This window comes from Hypomesus nipponensis, chromosome 22 (genome assembly GCF_054491055.1).
Source record: "Hypomesus nipponensis isolate SF chromosome 22, ASM5449105v1, whole genome shotgun sequence".
Lineage (NCBI taxonomy): Eukaryota > Metazoa > Chordata > Actinopteri > Osmeriformes > Osmeridae > Hypomesus > Hypomesus nipponensis.
The window spans coordinates 6331795-6353883 of record NC_140382.1 but is presented as its reverse complement, the minus strand read 5'-3'; the positions used below and the strand labels follow the sequence as shown (position 1 = coordinate 6353883).

Genomic DNA, 22089 nt, shown 5'->3' with positions numbered 1-22089 from the left:
AGAGAGACAGAGAGAGAGAGAGAGAGAGACACAGAGAGAGAGAGAGAGAGAGAGAGAGACAGAGAGAGAGAGAGAGAGACTGGTTGGGTAAAGAGAAAGACAGAATGATCGAAGGATGGATGGGTTGGGTGGATAAGAGAGGGGAGAGAAAGGTAGAACCGGGGCGACATAGAGAATTGGCAGAGTGCAGAAAGAGAGGACGAGGTATGAAAGAGAGATTTGATGGACAAAGAAAGAGAAAAAGAAAGATGAAAAGGGAGATAGAGGAAGAAGAGATAGGATAGGCAGATAGATAGATAACAAAGGATATGTTGAGAGAGGAGAACTGGGGGGGGGGTAGTCTCTTTGTGAAGCTGTGTGGAGGGATGATCCATTGCAGGATTATGTCGACACTTCAAAGAAAAGTGTCAGGAAAAAAAAAAGAAGCCAAGAAAAGAAAAAAGCCTCCTCACTCTAAATGTATCATTTCCTGGGTGGCTGAAGGGCATGTTCCCTTGGAGACGGGGGGTTGCCACAGATCTCAGCTAATTCACTCCGCGTGTGAGGAGTGGGGGAACATAACACAGTGACACATAGACAAAGCTGCCTCAAGATCTTCCTTCCTTCTTCCTCACAGTGGACTGAGCCAGACTGGAGGAGGGCTTCAATCTACAAGACCTGAACCTTAATACCCCACAGCTTCTTCCCCCCCGTCCAGTACTTTAGGATGGTGGATGGGTTACGGTTATTGGGGTTAGCGGTAGAGGATGGAAGTTTGTGTTTTCAACAAAGAGAATTCCACAGAAGCCAAGGGCCTTCATCGGATTGGCCCGACCCACTGTCACAGCGACATGCCATACCTGAAGGTGCCCTTCCCATCATCCTCCTTGATCTCCAGGCTGACGGTGAAGGTGAAGACGTCGCTGTCCGGCGTCAGGGGCGGGGCCTGAGTCGACAACACGGGCTTCTTGGCCGACCGCCGGAATGCCGTGGCAAAGCTGTAGAGTATTCTGCTGACCTGCGCACACACACACACACACACACACACAAAGGAGGAGACAGGATACAGTCATTAGGAAGGCGTGGGTTCTATTTGCAGCGTGTGGGCAGTGCCACGTTGCGTTGCTGCAAGGCATGTCCGGAGACTCAGCTAATGAACTAACAACTCTACAGCTGGTCAGTCATCGAGTATTCACACAGCCTGGCTCTCCTCCTAAACACGCTCTCTAGTGTCGGCTCATGTAACCAGGGGTCAGATGGCTGAGCGGTAAGGGAGTCGGGCTACCAATCAGAAGGTTGCCGGTTCAATTGCCAGCCGTGCCGAATGACGTTGTGTCCCTGGGCAAGGCAGTTCACCCTACTTGCCTCGGGTGAATGTCCCTGTACTTACTGTAAGTCCCTCGGGATAAGAGCGTCTGCTAAATGACTAAATGTAACCACACACACAAACATTCACACACTTGTAAACACAGACATGGGAGACATTGGGTCCTCCAGGAGATGATGGTGTGTGCCACACAAACATGTCCCCTAAAGGGAGGGCATGATAAAACCTGGACTGGTATAAACCTGGACTGGTATAAAAACCTGCAGCCTTATCTAGGCCAGGCCAAGCCAGGCCAGGCCAGAACAAAAGTAGACATAAACACATGTGGAATGCCCGTGTCTGTGTAGACAGAAGCCACAGGCTCAGTCTGGCCAGGTGTAAACATCACAGTAGGAGCGCTCTCGCACCTCACGCCACATGTGTGTGTGAGCGTGTTTGGAGTCATGGACGACTTGAATATTGGGAAGTCTCTGGCTGGAGCTCTAGCTCCACCTGCAGTTCCTCATCTGTCATCGCAGTTACTGTGTATGCATGTGTGTAGGCAGCTGTGTGTGTGTGTGTGTGTGTGTGTGTCCCTCACCGCCTCCTGGATCTGGCAGCGGAAGACGTGGATGCGGAAGATCTCGGCGTTGTGGTGGCTCTCCGTGAAGGCGAAGCAGTCGCTCTCGTCCGTGCCGTCGTGGCCGCGCACGCAGAACAGGATCTTGTAGATGGGGTAGCTGGCAATCTCCGTGCCGGTCTGGGGGTCCAGCAACCTGAGGAGCAAACCCACAGGAGACGCCGTCCCCAAAAAAGCGTTTGCGTCAACGCTTGTACGCGCGGGGCTGTGTGTGTGTGTGTGTGTGTGTGTGTGTGTGTGTGTGGGGGGGGACAGTTGGGGGACCGACCTGACGGTGCCCTCGGAGACGCCAGGCACGGAGAGGGTGACGTCGATGGGCAGCTGGCACAGCCCCCTGAGGGTGGTCATCATGCGGAGGGCCTCCACCTCGCTGCGGGGGGCGTTGACCGAGGCACAGCCCAGGTAGGTCAGCTGGCTGAACACCACGCTGTCCTCGTCCGGGATGGGGGTCCCTGGGCTGCCCTCCGAGGAAGACTCCTCTCCTGGTGGGAGGGAGGGAGGGATGGGGGGGGGGCACACATACACATGGGGAGGGGGGTATGGGTGGATACAGAGGGGGAGTTTGAAGACAGAGAATGAATGAGTGAGTCAGTGAGTGAGAGAGAGATAGTGTGCGTGCGTGCGTAAGCCTAGTGGGACTGCCTCACCTCTGTACGACCTCTCGTTCAGCTCGCTCTCCTGGGCTGTCTGCACGGGCAGCACCATCTCCACCTTCAGTGGGGGGGTGCCGGGGAGCTCGGCGCCGGGCTCGGACGGTGCTGTCGTGGTGGGGTGGTCCCCGTGGTCCCCCCCGGCCTCGTGGTCCGGCCTGGGTCCAGACCCGCCCCCCTGCTCCGCTCCAGATGGCTCCATCAGAACATCCTCCAGCTCCCTCTGTAGCTGCTGCTCACTGCCGTTCCCCACGATCTGACACACACACACACGTACACACCGCACACAATCACATACACGTATACATTAAGAAGTACTGATGCAATACCAAGGTCCATTGTGTAGCAATAGAGCTATGGATCAACTGTAATTGGGAAGCTGAAAGCTAAGCCCTTTCTGCAGCTAGTGCGGAAATACACACAGCGGCTGGAAATTGGCCACTTGCCATAAGCAACATATACTATAGACCTAGGCTGGTGCCATCCATGGGGTTGTTATTTCATGATTACCAGGGTGTATCTGATGGGAAGGGAGATCTGTGACTGTGGTGGGAGGTGTTAACTCAATGTCTGATTAGGCCCAATGAAGCATCCATGATTAGTAAGTTAATTTAGAGTGTGAATTATCTATACTACCTGGATGTGGATTTCCATGTACTGTACGTCAAATGCAACTACTGTAGTCCCATAGACAATAAGATATGATTGGCTACTACTAGGTCCACTGTATCTGTCCACTAAACACAGAGCTGAGCAGCAGGCTTGGCTGGGCTAGGCTAGACTAAACTAAGCTTAACTAAACTAGGCTCAAGGAGTCTAGTGGGGGGATAACTTGGAGCTGTACCAAGGCCTGCCTATGGGGAGCCTTATCACTAGCGCCACGGCAACAATCCAAGCATAGCTAAGGCCGTCACATCTATCGGTCGATGAACTCATCAGCCAATAAAATTACAGACAGCACAGACAAAATCACCACATATGCACAGCACTGAGACAGACAGACAGAGAAAAAGAGTGTGTGAGAGAGAGCGAGAGAGAGAGAGAGAGAGAGAGAGAGAGAGAGAGAGAGACAGAAAGGGAGACTGACCTTAAAGCTGACCCCTTCCTCAGAAATCACCTGTGTAACAAACAACAGGTTTAGACAGACAAACCCCCCTCACTACAAGCCTCTGCACCTGATCATGACTTGGGGGAGGGAGGGGGGAGGGAGGGGACAGGTAAACAGGTAAGGGGGGGGGGGGGTAGAAACCACACCTGATTGACCAAACCGATGAATGGGGTATGAGAGGTGGGGATCAAATAGAAGAAAGATGTAACCGAGGGCTACAGTTGAAATAGCCGCCTGCTAACCGCCTTTCCTTGATCCTACTCTGCCATTCACATGCTGGGTTTCTGGTCTTCTGCTTGAGTTGTATGAAGAGTGATGGGAACGCTGCTGTTGGAGGTACTATTACAGCATTCGTAGTGGGCATTTGTTGGTCTGCTGGCGCCACCCTCTGGTTCATTTTAGATACTACCTCAGTAACAGGGACTTTTAAAAAAGGCTTCGTTACAGATACATTCCAGACGAAAGAACTGTAAATGATTCGATTTGTGCACAATGTCAGTGGTCGTAAGGGTTACATGCCGATACAGAAAGAGACAGAGAGAAAGATAGAGGATAAACAGCCTGTCAGACTAGTTGTGTAGATGGACAGTCTAAAACAGGAGGCTGTGAGTCACACAGGATGAGAGCCCTGCTCCCTCCATCCCTTCAACCAGCCACTCACTGCGTCCTCCCTTAGCACTATTTCATGCCAGCCTTCATTACGCCCTCACCCGTTCCTTTTTTCTTCTTCTTCATCTCTCTCTTAAAAAGCTGCCCCCCTCCAATCCATCCGTCTCGATCTGCAGCTCTCCCTCCAGGGACTACCTCTTTTGATTTCTCCGTCCATTCCTGCCTCTCTCCATCCAGCACCGATCCATCCATCCTTCCTCCCCTTCCTCTCTGCAGCTCATCCTCCATGCCATCCTACCTCCCTGCGGTTGAGTGACCCATCAAATGGTCATCTCCTTACAGTCTGACATTAAGCAGGAAATGACATTGCAGCATTGCCTCCTCAACAACCAAAACCAATGAGATCCTAGGGTCTATCCGGCACAACACAAATTGTGTGGGTGGGCGGCGGGGGGGTGAGTGACTCTGTGAGTGAGTTAGTGAGTGAAAAAGGCATGACAGCATGGTTGCTCTGGGTGGTTTGGTTTGGTTACAGTATGACAATGAATTGCATTCAATCAGGGGGTGTTTTCAGAGATGGAGAACTTCATGTCACTGGTCCAAGAAGGAAAGCCCTGCCGCTAAAGCTACTGTATGACAGTGTTGAAACAATGGGCATTTAACACGGTCGAGGCAGACACGATTATGCAGTGCAAAGCTCGGGTCAGGACTTTTTTCCAGTCAGTAAAAAAAAATGACCCTAGTAAAATCTTTGTATACTTTTTGTATATTCTTTTTTCTTCAATGCTGTATACAGATTTTTTTTAATTATTTAGGCTACTTTTTAATTTATTTTGATGCTAATGCGTATATGCCGAGATCAGTGGTTCTTAACCCTGTCCTTAGTGAACCCCTGTCCTGCATGTTTTAGATGTTTCCCTGCTCCAACACACCTGATTCAAATTAAAGGGTCGTTATCTAGCTCTGTAGAAGCCTGGTAACGAACATGCATTTGAATCAGGTGTGTTGGAGCCCAGAAACATCTAAAACATGCAGGACAGGGGGTCCCTGTGAGGACCAGGGTTAAGAACCACTGGCCTATATGTTGCTAGCCAAGTCATAAGAATTTTACAGTTCTTATGACGCTATTTTAGGATTTTTCCAGCATTGAAAAGGCTTAGGATCCCCGCCTAGCCTTCTAACAGAAATCGTTAGAATTTTTACATTTTAGTTTATTTTTTACTTTTCATTAACTGCGTTATTTGGGTTGTGTTGTTGGTAACGATCACATTGCATGTGCATGAAATAAACAAAGCAAATGTTTTTCACAAAAACATTCTTGATTGTAGAAGTAGGCTACCACAATTTAGTGGGAAAGAAATACATTGTTATCAACCCTGCTGCATGTCTTTCACTGCTCAATCAAAACATATGCATATCAATCACTATATGGCAAGGGTTCCCAACCCTGGTCCTCAAGTACCCCCTGTCCTCCATGATTTAGATGTTTCCCTGCTCCAACACACCTGATTCAAATGAATGGGTCGTTATCTAGTTATGCAGAAACCTGCTCACGACCATTCATTAGAATCAGGTGTGTTGGAACAGGGAAACATCTAAAACATGCAGGGCAGGGAGGCCCGAGGACCAGGATTGGGAACCCCTGCAAGTATATAGAATTCACTTTTCACCAGATCACGTATAGTTTCGACTTATATCGAAAATAATAATATGTTCACCGTTTTCGGGTCAACTCGATATCTTTTTTGATATGGTCACTCCTGCCGTACTGAAGATCCTCTCAGAGGTGCCTTGAAGGCACAGGTGAGGAACAGCGTTATGGAACAGTGGACACACGTTATTTTATCGGGATCCACTTTATGTCCACCCGTCGCGTGCCGAGATAGTAGTCAACATTTGCACTGGGCATGTGCGCTCAAAGACAGAGAAAAGTAAGACCCGAGACAACACGAAAACACCTGACCTGACGCGGCGCGTCGAGTACCCCAACGACCCGATCCGACACTGCTGTATGATGTGACATATAGGTGGGTTGACTTCATACAATTGAACCTATAGTCTCAGTGACTTTACAATACAATGGGTACATGCAAAAGTCTACAGTGGCCTCTTTTTCTAAGAATTTAACTATTTGCCATCTCATGGTACACCACCTATTGAGACACATCCAGACATGCACCAGGGCCCATTTTTATAGATCTGTCTCAAAGTAGAAGATTCGACAGAGGACCAGTTGATATTTTTTAAATGCATGTATATGGACCATGCCAAGACCTGATCTTGCACCAGCACTCTACTCTGAGATTCCAATATGGAAATACAAGGCTACTGTACATCTAGCCAATGAGAAGGTGAGTTGAAGGTGATGACCCATCTGGCCAAACCCATAAGTGAACAGAACCGTGGCCGGGCCGGGGCCCAGGGCTGCACCTCATCTCCTGGGGCCGGTGGTGAGTCTTACCTTCAGTCCTGTCTTTTCATCATCGCTACCGTTATTAGTGGAGGACGGGGTCTCGTCCCCCAGGCGGGAGACCAGGACAAAATCCTCACTGTTGATGGTGGACACTGAGTCCGACGACACACTAATCTTCCCCACCGGAGCCTTGTCATCCATGACTGCTAACCCAAGCCACTGGCAGGCACATGAATGAGGGGGAATGAGGGGCAAAATCACCTGGGGAAAGAAAGAAAGGAAAGAAAATGAGAAGAAAGAAGGAAGGAAAAAGGAAATGAGATGAAACCATGAAAAGCATTTTGGGCTCGTTTGGGGATTGTTCAAGATAATCTGGTCTCAAAATGTAGATTGTCATTCGCCACTATGATGTGATACTGTACAAAGATATGAAGATGCCAAATCAGGCATCGGACAACTGGAGGCCAAAGTGGCAGTGGATGAGGGAGAACTTGTCACAAACTGTATTTTCTGGTGTTCATTCACCCATCCATCCCACCACTCATCCTTTCATTCATCAATCTACTCATCCATCCATCCAACACATCATTCATCCCCATGGCGATTTTCAAAGGAAATACCAAACTGCACTAGGTAGCAGAAAGATTGTTTTTCTCCCTCTCCCCTAGGGAAGATCACATGACAGGCACTCTGCCTCCCCGGGTCTGCAGAGCAGACGGCCATGCAAAACAGCCCCAGCAGAGCCCAGGCTGGAGACAGAGGGAAGTCTCCAGGGCCCAGAAACATAAAGCCTTAGCTGTTCCCTTATTTTAAACATCTTTCTCATTTCTACAGGAACGTAGAACCTGCTACATTATGCAGCATTTGTAAGTGTAGCAGATCATCCATGACCGTGTGAGTTGTTGGGAAAGAAAGAGAGAGAGAGAGAGAGAGAGAGAGAGAGAGAGAGAGAGAGAGAGAGAGAGAGAGAGAGAGAGAGAGAGAGAGAGAGAGAGAGAGAGAGAGAGAGAGAGAGAGAGAGAGAGAGAGAGAGAGAGAGAGAGAGAGAGAGAGAGAGAGAGAGAGAGAGGCCGAGCGGAGTGAGAATGGAGGTGCCAGTGAGTAACAGGAAGAGAAGTACAACAGAGGGTTTTGGCCAAGGGTCAAGTCCATACAGGGCTATTTCTGTCTGTCTCCGCCTCCCTGGTCCAACAATGAAGAAATATGAGGAACAAACATGGGAGCATGCAAACACACACGGGCGCACACAACTTTATCATCAGCACAGAACAGCATGTGTTGGATGAAGCTAGGTTTCTCAGTTGTACTCTCTGGCGGTCATCTAAAAGGTGCAAAAGGTTTCAGGCCAGCACAAAATGGCCGCTGTTCAACTGTTGAGACGAGGAACCATTGAGGCCGGGTGTCCTTTTTCAGCTTTTGCGGCAAAAGCAGGTGAGTTGCCTGACAGGTTCTGTGTCACTGAGGGACAAAGACGGGTGAGAAGGAAGACAGGAGCGGCTGACTGGTCATGATGGCCCAGCCCTTCCTCAGATGATGCTCAGTCACCCTCCTTCCCATGTTGAGCTCGGTCCCCCCCCCCCGTCAGAGACACAGGACACCGCTGTTTCCTGCTGACACCCTGCCTTGTTCTGCTCCGCTCCCTGCCTCATAATGGCTGCCTTGTCAAGCAGACCCAGTCCAGCCTCCTCTCCCCGTCTGTCTCTCTCTCCCCTCTCTCTCCTCGGGCTGGGCTTTGGAGCCAAATAGAGACTAGCGCTGCAGACTCCGGACAGAGGACTTAACACAAGCTAATGTTTCCTCCCTCTCTCTTTCTCTCCATCTCCCTCCCTCTTTCAATCCATGTAGGGGAAGAAAAGAGTGTGGAGGGAAGAAGGGGGGGGGGGGAGGGCTGAGCTTATGCAGCAAGGAGCAGTTTCCTGTAGAACTATTGCCAGCTGTGTGTTACCATGACAACCCCTTTCACCCTTCCCTCTCACAAGAAACATCACGACGAAATGTTCAGCGCATTTATGACAAGACACACTTTAAAAGAGTATCCCGGCATGGTTGAGTATGCGGAAGGGAGACTCTTGTTAGCACTTAAGACAGCCAGACCACCTGTGGGTCTGGGTCGGGTCAACAACCCATATTTTCCTGACACTGATCAGTCTGAGGCCTAACGTACAGAAAGGGAAGAAGTTCTAGTTGTACTGGTTTCTTGGTGTTGAGGTTTTCATGGGCAGCAGTGTCATATGTTTCCGCCTCTGATGGACTTCCTTCCTGCTCTAGTGCCGCCCGAGTTCCTAACACACCCCTTCCTAATACCACCTTGCACCTTCTCCATCTATCCATCCATCTCCCTCCATCCCTCCGTCTCCCTCTGCAAATGAAATGGTTGAACCCGAGGCTGCCAGCTGAGGCCTTTGCTTCCCACCAGGGACAGCACTGCAGCCAAGCACTGAGGCATCCCCTTAAAGCTCACTCTCAGCACTGATTTCAGAGAGAGAGAGAGAGCGCGAGAGAGAGAGAGAGAGAGAGAGAGAGAGAGAGAGAGAGAGAGAGAGAGAGAGAGAGAGAGAGAGAGAGAGAGAGAGAGAGAGACAGACAGACAGACAGACAGACAGACAGACAGACAGACAGAGAAAGAGAGAGAGAAAGGTATGAAAGAAAGAGTCAGAAAGAAAGGAGAGAGAGAGCCTACCCTATTCACATTGTGTTGGTGTGTGTGTGAGAGAGAGAGAGAGAGAGAGAGAGAGAGAGAGAGAGAGAGAGAGAGAGAGAGAGAGAGAGAGAGAGAGAGAGAAAGAAATGACAGGGCCTAACCCATTCACATTGTGTTGGTGTGTGTGTACAAGTGTGTGACAGTGTAAGTGTCTGTGTGTGTGCAATGATAACCATCTCATTCAGAACAGAACAGTGAGCTCCGCAGCAGCCAGCTCATTCAGTCAGACAGCCGTTTAGACTGACAATATGTTCCTAGTTTGCAACCATGTCCTGCTACACCATGTCCTGCTACAGCAAATGTGCTGCAGCCCTTCCCTTAATAAATTGCACAATATCAAATTTAAATATGGGCAAACAACTTCTGGCCAAGTACTACTGACACACCTTAGCTTGCCTGGACTCAGCACTTCTGCTTCCTCACTACTGATATTTTCCACTTCTAGATTATATACAAGCATAAGGGGAGCCACACTACCTGTCTGAGTGTGTGGAAGTGTCCTCCCTGCGCACTAATGTACTGAAAATAAAACAGAGTAGAAACCCAAGCCTGCCAATGCTGGGAGTTTGTGAACGAAGGAGTGTAGATGAGTTTGACTGCAGATGGAAACCAAGAAGAGTAGAGAGAAGTGTAGAAAACTGGGATGAGAAGCTCGAGCAGGTGGTACTCGGGCATAGAATACAAACCAGGTCATCCACAAAGGAGAAGTCGTCTATGGCTGACCTACCCTACAGTATGAGACAGTTCTTACAAACACCTGGTTTAATTAGTTCGATAGATACGTACACTTAACGAATTCGTTTTTGTTTTCCTTTTAAGAGGGGACATCTTGCCAATCTAACATAGCAGATTGGCAATTAGCAAATACTTTTCCATTAATAAATAAAGGCACGGTTGTTTTAGCAAACTATATATTTGCATATCATTCGTAGGGAAAAGCTGTCGCTTGTTGAGCCCTACGGTGGTTTCCGCAAGTTGATAATCAGGTGAATCTTGAGACATGGAACCTGTTCGCGTTCCCATGACAACACCTGCTCATCGCAAACCGAGTTGTCTTGTCACACAAGTCCGACAGTTAGCCTGCATTAAAAATGTTGTCAAAATATGCAGCTGGCTCGGTTATATCAAGCTAGTAGAGGGTAAACGCTTGATAAGGAAACAAAAACGCTGTCAGCAAGCTAGCCTAAATAACGTTACGCATTGCGTGTTCAATGCAAAAAGCAGCTATGCTGCTAGCAACAACACACCCGTTAAGGGTTTCTGCTGTTCACTAACTAGGCTACCTAGATGGGAAGAAACATATTGTTTGTACTATAAAGTCTGTTTTTTCGATCATCACATCTGGCATACTAACGTTAACATTGCAATGCACGAAACTAGAGCTAGTAACGTAGCTCAGGCCTTTCCCGATTTGCCTCTATGGTACCCGATGTCAATGCTAGCTAGGCTAGCACTACCAGGCAGTAGTTCGCTAAACTGCATTAGCGAGCTAGCTTACGTTAGCTGTTATCTACAATAACATCGTAAAGGGAGACGCCTGTCATTCAGCAGAGAGACACCGAGAGGTGTCAAGTATCTTACCTGTTTCCAAAATAGTGTATTAATCCAAAAACGTTTGACATAACATTGCACTATACAGCAACATCAGCGACTGCAATTACTGGTGGCTGCAGCTGCTGTCAACACAAACCCAACCAACCTCAAAGCCAGTGCCACTGCGCATGCGTGCTGTTGAGTAGGGTGAGGTTTCTCGATCAACTTTCCGTTTCGATGGTGAGCAGCAGGATTGGTTAGTTCGGATGCAAGTAATGAAATGAAATATGTTGCAAGAAAAGTATTGCTAGAGAAAATACATTTTTTATAAATATGTTCAAGAAGTATAGCTGCAAGCAGCAATGGCGGATTCCTCCGCAAAATTGCAAAATATTACAAAATTTACAAATCCGCCATTGCTACTTGCAGCTATATTCAAATTACTCTGTCCCAGAGCAACCAGAGAGACACCACGTTCTATATCATGAATAAAGTGTTCATAGAGTGAAAACTCACCCAATAGTATAACTATATAACATAAGTCATTGGTTCTATCTAGTGGACAAATAGCGACACTGCAAGCTGTAAAAAAAAGAAATATTTGTATTGGGGAATGCAAGTGTTTAAACCAACAGGTCCAAACCCAGTATAAAAAAGTATTTATTGAACAACTGAACATTGTACATAAAAATGCAAGGGAAAGACACATGTATGATGGAACCTGTAATAGTCTGACATGGAGAGTTGTGAGATATTTGGAAAATATTTTCCAAGAAGGAAAGGAAGGGAGTAGCATTGCAAAAATATATATAAAGTGATACAGAATGAATTATTATTATACATTTATTTAATAAACAATGAAAAAATCTTACATAGTCTGTATTTTATGTTTACATTCACATACAAGATACATTTTCAGGTTAAATCAAATATTGTATAATTAATACAAATTTCCTATGCAATGTTGAATTGTTAAGTGAGATCTAAAGTACAGGTTCTAGTCTTCACAGAACAAAAGTGTCTCTTTAAATGTTCTGACTGACTGAAGCTCTTCCCACACTGGTCACAGTGGTACGGCCTTCCTCCTGAGTGAACATGCTGGTGTCTCTCTAAGTTTTCTGATTGACTGAAGCTCTTCCCACACTGGTCACAGTGGTACGGCTTTTCTCCTAAATGAACACGATGGTGTCTCTCTAAGTTTCCTGAATGACTGAAGCTCTTCTCACATTGGTCACAGTAGTACGGCTTCTCTCCTGAGTGAACACGCTGGTGTTTCTTTAAGTCTCCTGAATGACTGAAGCTCTTCCCACACTGGTCACAGTGGTACGGCTTCTCTCCTTAGTGAACAAGCTGCTGTCTCATTAAGTCTCCTGAATGACTGAAGCTCCTCCCACACTGGTCACAGTGGTGATGTCTGGCCTTTTCCGTGTCCATGCTTCCCTTCACTCCTCCCATACCCCTGCATATTTTACATAATCATGTTCCTCTAATTTTCCTGAAATGTTTTTATCATGTTGTGGGAGCACAAGAGCTAGTGTTTTCGGAATCACTCATTGAACCCAAACATTTACAATTTTGATTTGATTGGTTTGAATAGCTATTTAGCATTAATGAAATAGTATTATCTGGTTAATGTTATAGTAACTGTATCCGGTGTGTTTTATTACCATTCTTTGCTAAAGAATGGTAATACAAATAATACAAAGTAGATTTTGTTTTGTGACTTTTATTTTTGAATATTTTGTTGAAATCAACCGGAAATGATTCTTTTAGAGGCTTGCTCACTATGCTTGCTCACAATGTCGTCAATATATTTATTTTGAAAACCACTACATTGGCCAAATGAAACATTGGATTGATAGCGTCCTTGATATAAATCTTGTTGTCATCAATGTTTCTGTGTTTGTGCATAGTTTGATGGGCTTACTACTGGTTTAACGCTCTACGACTTTACTGTCGTGTGAATTAATACTAGCCTAGGTCCGTTCACCGGAAGCGGCAAATACGGCTACGGGACATCGAAATGGAGCAGCAATCTGGAATTCGGTGTTGAAGAAGGGGAACCTTTGCTGAAGCAAACTTTCCACAGCCGCCGGTTGCTTGAGAGATCAGAGGGAAGACGAGCCAAGGTTAGTGGTTTCCCCTGTACAACGACCATTTGGCAAAACATATTTACCCAGCAAAATGCTTGTTGTGTAGTTCAGGGCCCGATAAGTCCGACCATAGCTAGCTTGCTAGCAGCATGCACTGCAGCGTTGGGGCCCGAATCTACCGTTGTATTTGCGTCAACTTTTCACACATTCGCATGGTTCAATATGCAATATTGCCCAGAAACGTATACATGTAATAAAAGCTAGCTCTCTAATATTTTCTGAGGGGAGAACTAGATGGTGATGATTAACCAATTAATGTTTCTTGCTAACTAGTTACTCTCTCAAAGTCAACAACCAAATGACAGGGTAACAAAACAGACCCCCGAAAAACGCGTGCATGATTATTCAGCTTCGGTACTGTACAGTGTGTTCTTTAGCCGCCACAAAGAATTTACGAGCAATATCGCTGCGTAGCCGATTCGTTTATCTTCTGTTCATTTTGAGAAGTAAAAAGCATCAGTCACCCTTGATACGAGGAAACGAATCCGGTAAATAACTAACCTCCTTGTTTATCTTCTGCTCACCATGTTCTTTTAGCCCATGAGATGATGTTCTCGTCTGGACCACCTGATTCAAAAGGGGGTCCACATGTGCCTAACCCTCCAGGTCCATGCCCTACCCAGTCACCTACCCCTCTACCCCATCACCTCCAGGAGCGGGTGGTTGTGGGTTGCAGAGAGTCCTACCAGGGCCAGAGGAACGTGGGCATTAGGTCTGTTACGTTTCCTCAGCCCAACAGACCATCAGAGGGTAGAGAAAGACTAGCAGCAATGGATTTGGCTCAGAGAATGGGACAGACCACAACTGTCATGGGCTCAGCCCACAGTCTGCACCAGGTCTATGGGAGCTCTGCACCTGGGGACACCAACGCAACACATAGACCAATGACAGACCTCCAGGTAGGTAATGCCGACAGTATGTAGGTATGCTGTAGGTATATGCTTTGGAACTTACCGTCTTATGTCGTCATTTTCCGTTCCAGAGTATTCAAAAAGAGAGCACGAAAAGCAGTCCGTGGATTAACACAAGTCATGAAGGTAACATGGATGGACAAGCGGCTTTCATCATTATCTGCTAATCTTAAAATGTATAAAGTGGGAACCCCTACGTGGCTCACTGCGTGAAGCGCATACCATGTAGGCTGAGGCCATTCACTGCATGTTCTCCTTCCCTCTCTTCTACCTTTCCTATCCCTCTCACATTGTCACTATCTCTCACTATCCTCCAGAAACGCTGACAAAGATCTCAAAAGGTTTCGTTAATCAAGTGTTTCATTATGCAGAGAACTTAGACTTTTCAGCCTCACCTACCCATGTCCTCCTACCTTCTCCCCCAGAGAGCTTGTCGAGAGCTCCCCCCTGGGCCTCCCCCACCGCCTACCCTCCTGCCCCTCCTGCTGGTCCCACTGGGGAGCAGCTGGGCGTCCTGGAGCGCTGCCTGGCCGCCCACCAGGCTGAAATGAAGCACCTACTCTCGGGTGTCCTTGGTTCGCTGTGCCAGCGTCTGGAGGTCGTGGAGCGCAGGGTGGAGGAGCTGTGCCAGCAGGGCACAGCGCACGGCAACAGCCTGGCACAGATTAGCAGCCGGGTGGATCAGCTGTGTCAGGGGATGTCCTCCATCATAGCTTCTAAACACGGCCCGGAACTTTCACCTGCACATGGCTTGGGTAAGTGGTGGAGCTTCTATCTAGGTGTAAGAGCAAGAGCAGCAAAAGGACTCCTAAATGTTTCCATGGCTAACTCCAACTCCCATATCCCAACAGCAAAGGAGCCAAAAACAATGAAAGAAGAGAAGATGGAATTTACCAAGATTTTACCCCATAGTCCAAATCCTCCATGTGGAGTAGCTCCTTGTGAATCAGACATGGACAAGTGGAGCATCACAATGTGTCCCTGGAAAAGGACCTCATTGACAGCCAACGCCAGTCCAGACATGAGGATGGGCAGCCAGGGACAACATGGGTTGAAAGGAACAGCCAGCGTCTCTGGATGCGGACCCCCTGCCCCTTCCCAGGTGGGGGGAGCTTCCCAAAGGGGCAGGCCCAGGAGCTACTCCCCCGTCTCAGACTCTGATGACCTCGACATGGAGCTTGCCGCTGAGAAGGGACGTGATGCCCTCACCTGGTTGGTCAACTCTGCTTTAGCGGACACCGAGTCAAGCGACAGCCAGGACACGCCTCTTCCTTCCTTGACGGGCCAATCAGTGGAAGCCCAGGGGAGCAGGACAGTAATGACAGGACTTGGGCCGCAGCCACACCCACACTCTTCCCATTCAGACTCACACACCCACTCACGTTTGACATCTGCCTCACTTGGTGTTCCCAAGTGCCCAGTCATGACCAGTAGTAGGACCACTTGCCTGCTTCCTGGGGTCTCGTTGATCCCCACAGGGGCTTGTTCACATTCCGTTACCTTGCTAGGAGGGAGCAGGCCTGGCCAGGCATTTGGAGTGTCTCTCCCACTATCAGAGATAGCTAGTCCACCCCGGAGTCACTACCAGCCAGGCATTAATAGTCCACCCCATAGTCTCTATCAGCCACTCATCTCTAGCCCAACCCACACTCAAACCCTGCAAGGCATCGCTAGTCCACCTCATACTCACCATAAGCCAGGCATTACTAATTCACCCCGGACTCAAATCCTGCCAGCCATCAGTAGTCCATCCCGCCCTCACTGTCAGCCAAGGATTACAAGTCCACCTCGCACTCAAATCCTGTCAGGCATCACTAGTCCACCCCCGACTTTCCACACATTCTCCCATTCCGTTCGGGAGGAGGTGAAACAGAAGGTGGAGAGAAGGAAGAAGAGGAGCAAAAGGGAAGAGAAGCCCCTCTGCAGTGTTGAAGTCCCCCCCTCAGCCGCAGCGTTGGCAGGCGCTGGGGCCCGGACCCAGGTGGCAGAGGAGAGGCAGCACCAGAACTTCATAGAGAATATGAAGGTCTCCTGTGGTGGAGGGGGAATGCCAGGATCTAGTGATGCAGGCATGGGCTCCCTCTGCCTGACCCTGCACAGTCAGCAGTCTCCATCCTCCTCCCGCTGCCAGAGGTCTGCAGAGCAAGGCTCGTATGCCCAGTGTTCCGACCAGGGTGCGTCCAGGGGAGGGGACTCGCAGAGTGGGCAAGGAGTCTCTGACCGACCCCACTTAGCCTTCCACTCTGCCAGGGTTTCCTTTGACAGGCTCCCTGTGGCGTCCAAGCTCCCTTCCCCGCGGAACGGCTCCTCCAAAGCTCTGCTGGTCGATGTCCGTTCGTCGTGTGACGATGGCCACGCGTCCCTACTGCTCCAGCTAGCGGACACAGCCAGCCAGATGATGTCCAGCAGCCCCAGCCTCAGCCCCGAGCTCCCCCTGCTCCAGGACAAACACTCGGGCCCTGCCGACCTCCCACGCTGCCTCAGCTCCAAGCTCCAGCGCCACCGGGAAAAGGAGCACTCCTCGTCCAGGAGGCGAGCTCTAAAGGGGGGCAGCCAGGGAGGCCCCCTCCCCCTGCCAGAGCTGGAGACCCAAGGGTCCCACCACTGGCAGCCCCTGGTGATGCTGGGGAGCCCTCTATTGCCCCTCTCCCCCCTGCAGCTCAGCCCCACGGCTCTCTCCCCTCACAGTACCAGCAGCAGCAGCAGCCCACCCCTGCACAAGCTGCTGGGCAGAGCTGGAGACGGCTATCCAACAACCACCTCCACCTTGCCACAGAGCCTGTCATGCCTGCTCTCCGTCTCCACCCCCTTCCCCTCCCAGGGAGAGTTCTCCTCCAGGGCTGGCCTCTCCACGGCGCTCGCCATCTCGTCTCCCGCCTCCTTCCGCCTCTGGTTCAGACACAGGCGCCCCGCGCCCCTCATGAGGCTGTCGCCGGTCGCCGTGGAAATGGTGCTTTGTCAGATTATGTCTGAGGTGAAGAACCCCCCGCTCTCCCCCCTTAAGGACTACACCGGCCCCCCAGGACTGGATAACGACCACAGGTCTATGCCCCTTCCCCACACACACACACACACACACATCTCTAAGGATTCATACTGAATATTCTAATCAAATTGTTTTTATAGATTACTTGTTGACATGTCACCTAAACTTTGTGTTTTTAGTTATGCTCGAGGTGGTGGGATCGTGGCACTTTGCAGCAGGAACTCCACATCAAGGTGAGTAGCCGGGATCTGAACAGCTATTGTTTGGATTAGCCTGTAACATAGAGGTGGAGCCGTGCTAAAACACAGATAAAGAGTGGGTTCACACACATTCACTTTACCAGAATGTTCCCAAAATCCAAACCTTAAGTCCAAGCTTAACCCAGTCCTCAGCTTTAACGTTGACCTTGTGATTGCGTGTCCGCCCTCAGCACAACCCTGACCTCCCCTCCTGCACGGCGGAACCGCAGGGTTCGCCTCGCCGCAGACCGCTCTGTCCCCACTAATCACGCCCACAGCCCCAAGGCCCACAGCCCCAAGGTCCTGCGTCTGGACCTCCTCCCACCCGAGCCCGTGCCAAGCTTCGCCCGAGCCAACGTCAAGTACCCGGGGCTACACGGACGCGGGGCGGCCCGGGAGGTGAGGACAGCGAGGGCAACACTGTTTATGGGGACGGGCAAGCCTCCTAGAGGCTCAAGGATCGAGTGTCACCGCTTTTGATTTGGGCTCAATACTGTGTGTGCTGCGTTCCAGCTTATTCACGCCTCTCTCGCTTTCGATCCATTCCTCCCTGTTTCCTTTAGGGGGGTCAGTATGATACCAGTGTGGGGGCCCAGCCAGGCCAGCGCTCCAAGAGAGTTTCCCAGATCCGCATAAGGAAGGCCGTCCCCAAACCGGACAACAACCTCACGCCGATGGGCCTGCCCAAGCCAAAGAGGTGAGCGGAGCATCCTTGCATCTACGATCCTGTCGTCCGATGGGGGACACGTGTCAAGACAAACCTAACAATCCAATCATTAATATTGGAGCAAAGGTGTGGTACTACTGGTCCACCTGTACTTGGAGATGTCCTCCTGCTCTTGAACATTTTAGTTTTCTTACCATGGAATCTTTTTTTCTGTTTCCATGGCAACCAGACTGAAGAAGAAGGAGTTCAGCCTGGAGGAGATCTACACTAATAAAAACTACAAATCCCCTACTCCCAACAGGTGAGCGTTCCGAGTCCCTCCCCTCTGCCACCTCCTCTCGTTTTCTTTCCTTCTCTTGGATCTTGTAACACATTGCTGCCCCCCCCCCCCCCCACCAGGGGTGTCGTTAGGGGGGCACGTGCCCCACTATAAATCTGCTGTGCCCCATTAAAGTTTAAAGTTTGAGTTTTAACAACTTTCTTTATTGGTCAGTGCACTCATTTAGATTGATAATCCATGAAAAAATGTACGCAGTATCCCAATCAACGCTTGTAAAAGTGTTTAAGCGAAAACACAAACTGATGCACGCAGAATTCCATGTCAGCGCGCTCTTCTGAGCTAAATAGCCACTGCAGCACAATGTCCAGATGTCGGACTCTGAAGTCAGAATTGAGGTAGGCTAAGAAAAAATTACAAAACTAAAGATAGTTTCTAAATGATAGGCCTACCGATCATCGTATTTTGACTAAAACATCAAAAGGATATTATATGAAGCTAAAAAAAAAAAACAGTCTCACATTTACTATTGATGTCCCTGCCAAAGCTGATAACAAACCTGCGTCCCTGAACTGTTGTATAGTGGGTTAAGCAAGGGGAGTTTCTGTAGCCTAGTAGTGCGTTGTATGCAGCAAGCTTGAAAGGAAAAAAAAATGATCAGGGGCCTGTGCCCCAGGAGAGTTTTATGTCTAACAAACCCCCCCCCCCCCCCAGGAGCCTGGAGACCATCTTTGAGGAGCCCAAGGAGAAGAACGGCTCTCTGGTCTGCATCGGCCACCAGAAGAGGAAGAGGGTACTGGATTTCCCCGATTTCACCCTGCCACGTAAACGCAAGGCGCGGACCAACTTGCCCCCCCTGCGTGGGCCCCGAGGACGTGCCCGGAGGGGCCGCGGGGACCAGGTGGACCTGGACGTCATGCTGATCGAGAGGCTGAGCGAGCTGGAGGACTTCTTCTCCAGGGAGGGCCTGGAGGACTGAGGATTCCCACAATGCTGTGCTGCCCCCACTTCCTAAAGACAGACACAGATCAAGACACAACAGGGCCATGGTTGAGCCTCCTCACTGTCAGTTGAGTTAGTGTGCTTGAATTATATTTTTAAAAAGAAGAATTTAAATAGGACTGGTATTATAGAACTGGATGGTGTTGAGTACTAATTCTGAAGCACGTGGAATGCCTAGCTATTCCTATCAGCGTGAGGATGTTGAAGTTCTCTCAGTGCTAGGGAATAAGAGACCATACGTGTGCCTTTTTGGAGGAGTTTAGTTAACCAGTCCAACAGAGTAGGCTGTCGAACACAACATAAACATAGTTATCAATAGGTTTTTGGTTCTTTTAAAGACTATTTGAGCATCAGAAGCGAATAATTTATAGCATTTGTATATACTGTACTTTAGGAGTGTGTTCTCACACTCCAGCACAGCCAGGGAACATGGTCATGCATCATGAGGAGACTTTAACAAGCACATGGACACCACCCCATACCAGAGCACTTTGCTTTTTTTACCTCAACCAGATATCACCTCCACCTCAGCCATCACTTCATCCTCCTCTTCCCGCCTCTCATCACCTCATCAACTGGACACTGACGGGTCATTTGTACACGTCCGTTTCCGATTGGCTCAGTGCAGCTTTACCTCCTCTACCCTGCCCCATCCTCTGTTAGCGTTGACTTCAGACCGGCTGCTATGGACCCACCAGTATGACTAGGATTGGTCGAGGCACCTGTCCATCAAAACCTGGTGTGCTGGGAAAGGTTGTGGACTACCGACTCCTTCAATGCCTGAAGCATTGCTCTATTGACAGTTTTGAATCACAGTAGTTAAGGGGAGTTTTTTTGCAGTACTTGTGAAGTTTGTTTAGATTTTGTTTTTTTACATACTCTTAGTTTGCACCCTCCTTGTCCTGCCAAAAGCCATCCTTCGGCCATTATGTTTTCATACAGTTCTACATCAGTGTTTATTTTCTTTGCTTTTCTATATTGTATCTTTCTATCCCCATGTGTGAAGAGGACAGCCTCTTGGTGTTTAACAACCTTTACCGTGGTCAGCTGACATTTCACTGATCCTCCGGTAAACGAGCGTGGACTCGGGTAACCATGCGAGAAGTAAAAGGTTCCATCCTGTGGATCTGTTTTGTGGTCTTGGTACATTGTTTTTTCTTTTTGATGTTAAATATGCAAATGTATTTTTCTTTGTGCTGTGGATTTTGGTATCCACCTGTGTTGTAATTGCATTAAGTTTTCCAGAGTTAAGCAGGGACAAAACTGGTTCTCTGCTGAGGCCAAATCATGTAGCCTGAATATACCTTTTATTGAAAGTCGTCCTTTTAAATACTCAGGTGCACTTGATTTACAGGTAGCGTGACTCAGAAAGTAAAAATAGACCTGAAAGTAGAGAGCAAGTTTGATGTTTGGCAGACTAAATCAAATGCACCTGAAAGAAAGCAAGTGTTAAAAACAAGGTGTTGCCAATCTATTTCCATTGTTGAATCGTGAGTGCGTGGCTGGCTGTGTGCTTACAGTTCCTCTCCTTGGTCCTATGCTGCTACACAAAAGGAGGCTACACTCTCATCACTACGTTATATTTGTATTATGTCATGGTGAAGTTCAGACGAAATCTGTAGTTTCATTTAAAATCCGTTCCGATATACCTAAATTCTGATGTGGAAATGCTGCTTCTTATGACGCCTATTTTTAAAGACCATCACCCATCACTGTCCAGTAACCTTATATGGCTAGCCACGGCCAAAGGATCTTTTAATTGTTCCAGATGCCTTTTTAAATTGAGAACTTTGCTGGCTACGTGTATCCATCACCGCCTGGTCAACTGGACGGATGGCGACACTCACTCAGATATTTCACTGCCATTGTCACGTGAGCCTGAGTGTGGCTGGTCTTCCAGGTCAAGTTATCCAGCTCGACAGATAAAACCGATATACTTAAAACCTAAGCTACTCCAGTGGTCCAATATCAAAACCACTTTAGCTACTAAGTTTCGGATTTAAGTCGACTTTGTAACGCATCGAGGACGACTTTTTGAAGGTAACGCGTTTTGAGTGACGCGGCACAAGGTCGAACTGTTAGCCTAAACTGCCCAACTAGTGCAAGTCGTCTTCGAAGTCCTTTGTCGAAATTCGAACTGCCTGTTACGTCTTTCTTTCATTGGAAAATGTCCTTAATTAGAAAAGGAAGTTGGTCATATTAGCAGTTCCTACTCTGTTGTTTAATGTCATTTGGTTTTCCGTGGTCATATCAGTAACACAATCAAGTGGGAAAGTATCAACACAAACTCTGTCTCCTTAGTACTAAATGAGGTCTGTGACATAAATAAACGTATTATCCGACGGACCTACAGCAGTTACCCATCATCATTTTAAGGATGTAAAATCTCGACATAGGTGTTGTTTTGTTGCGTGTTTCTGTATGTGAAGACTTTACCTAAGGGCACTCGTGCGAATTGCAATCTCTGTGGTTAGACTACTGCTTTGTTTCTCTTGGACCTATTTGTCTTAGTTACCCCCTCCAAAGGTCAGACTGAGAGGTAGAAATAAATGAGTGATGTGAAATAGATTTTTTTTTTCTTGGATTTGTAAAATGGTTTTGTGTTTACACTGGTTTGTATTGGAAGTGACACATTTGGGATCCCTTAAAAATCATTTTGTATTGCTTTTTCCTTTATTTTTGATCCCTCCGATTATCATCCAGCCTGTGATGTGATTTCTAAACAAATAGGCCTAGCCTATTGCATCTCTCAGACCAACACTAAAGGTTAGTATTGTGAATCATTGTAATATATTTTTAAGAATAAAATAGTGTTGAACTTTTGTCATCAAGTGAATCATCAAACCTTTTAAAGCGCATTTTAAATATTTGAGAAGCAAGTAGAGGTTAACGCATCACTGATCATCATAGCGTAG

General features: G+C 48.3%; 2 protein-coding genes across 2 annotated transcripts in view; one reads left to right on the top strand and one right to left on the bottom strand.

Annotated features, from left to right (window-relative positions):
- The window catches only part of rabgap1 (RAB GTPase activating protein 1), a 41543-nt gene extending 30421 nt beyond the window's left edge, over positions 1-11122 (bottom strand). The window contains exons 1-7 of the transcript XR_014740941.1: positions 10988-11122; positions 6754-6966; positions 3663-3692; positions 2573-2831; positions 2194-2407; positions 1887-2061; positions 840-997 (exon numbers count right to left, since the gene is read on the bottom strand). The gene's annotated coding sequence lies outside the window, so the exon portion shown is untranslated. The remainder of the gene's footprint in view (positions 1-839; positions 998-1886; positions 2062-2193; positions 2408-2572; positions 2832-3662; positions 3693-6753; positions 6967-10987) is intronic.
- A 1621-nt stretch (positions 11123-12743) lies between these two features.
- Positions 12744-22005, top strand: LOC146236156 (uncharacterized). The gene is made up of 10 exons (XM_084686470.1): positions 12744-13068; positions 13630-13991; positions 14075-14129; positions 14429-14758; positions 14855-17045; positions 17169-17222; positions 17420-17627; positions 17792-17925; positions 18125-18196; positions 18887-22005. The coding sequence occupies exons 2-10, from the start codon at positions 13638-13640 to the stop codon at positions 19149-19151; spliced, it is 3663 nt and encodes a 1220-aa protein (XP_084542596.1). The 5' UTR covers positions 12744-13068; positions 13630-13637; the 3' UTR covers positions 19152-22005.
- Positions 22006-22089: the final 84 nt, after the last annotated feature.

What these genes read in the sequence shown, in the direction of transcription:
- LOC146236156 (XM_084686470.1), top strand. Translation starts at nt 13,638, where the DNA reads ATGATGTTCTCGTCTGGACCACCTGATTCAAAAGGGGGTCCACATGTG. An exon ending in GACCAATGACAGACCTCCAG is followed by an intron (nt 13,992 to 14,074) that starts GTAGGTAATGCC and finishes TTTCCGTTCCAG; the next exon opens with AGTATTCAAAAAGAGAGCAC. An exon ending in GGACTGGATAACGACCACAG is followed by an intron (nt 17,046 to 17,168) that starts GTCTATGCCCCT and finishes TTGTGTTTTTAG; the next exon opens with TTATGCTCGAGGTGGTGGGA.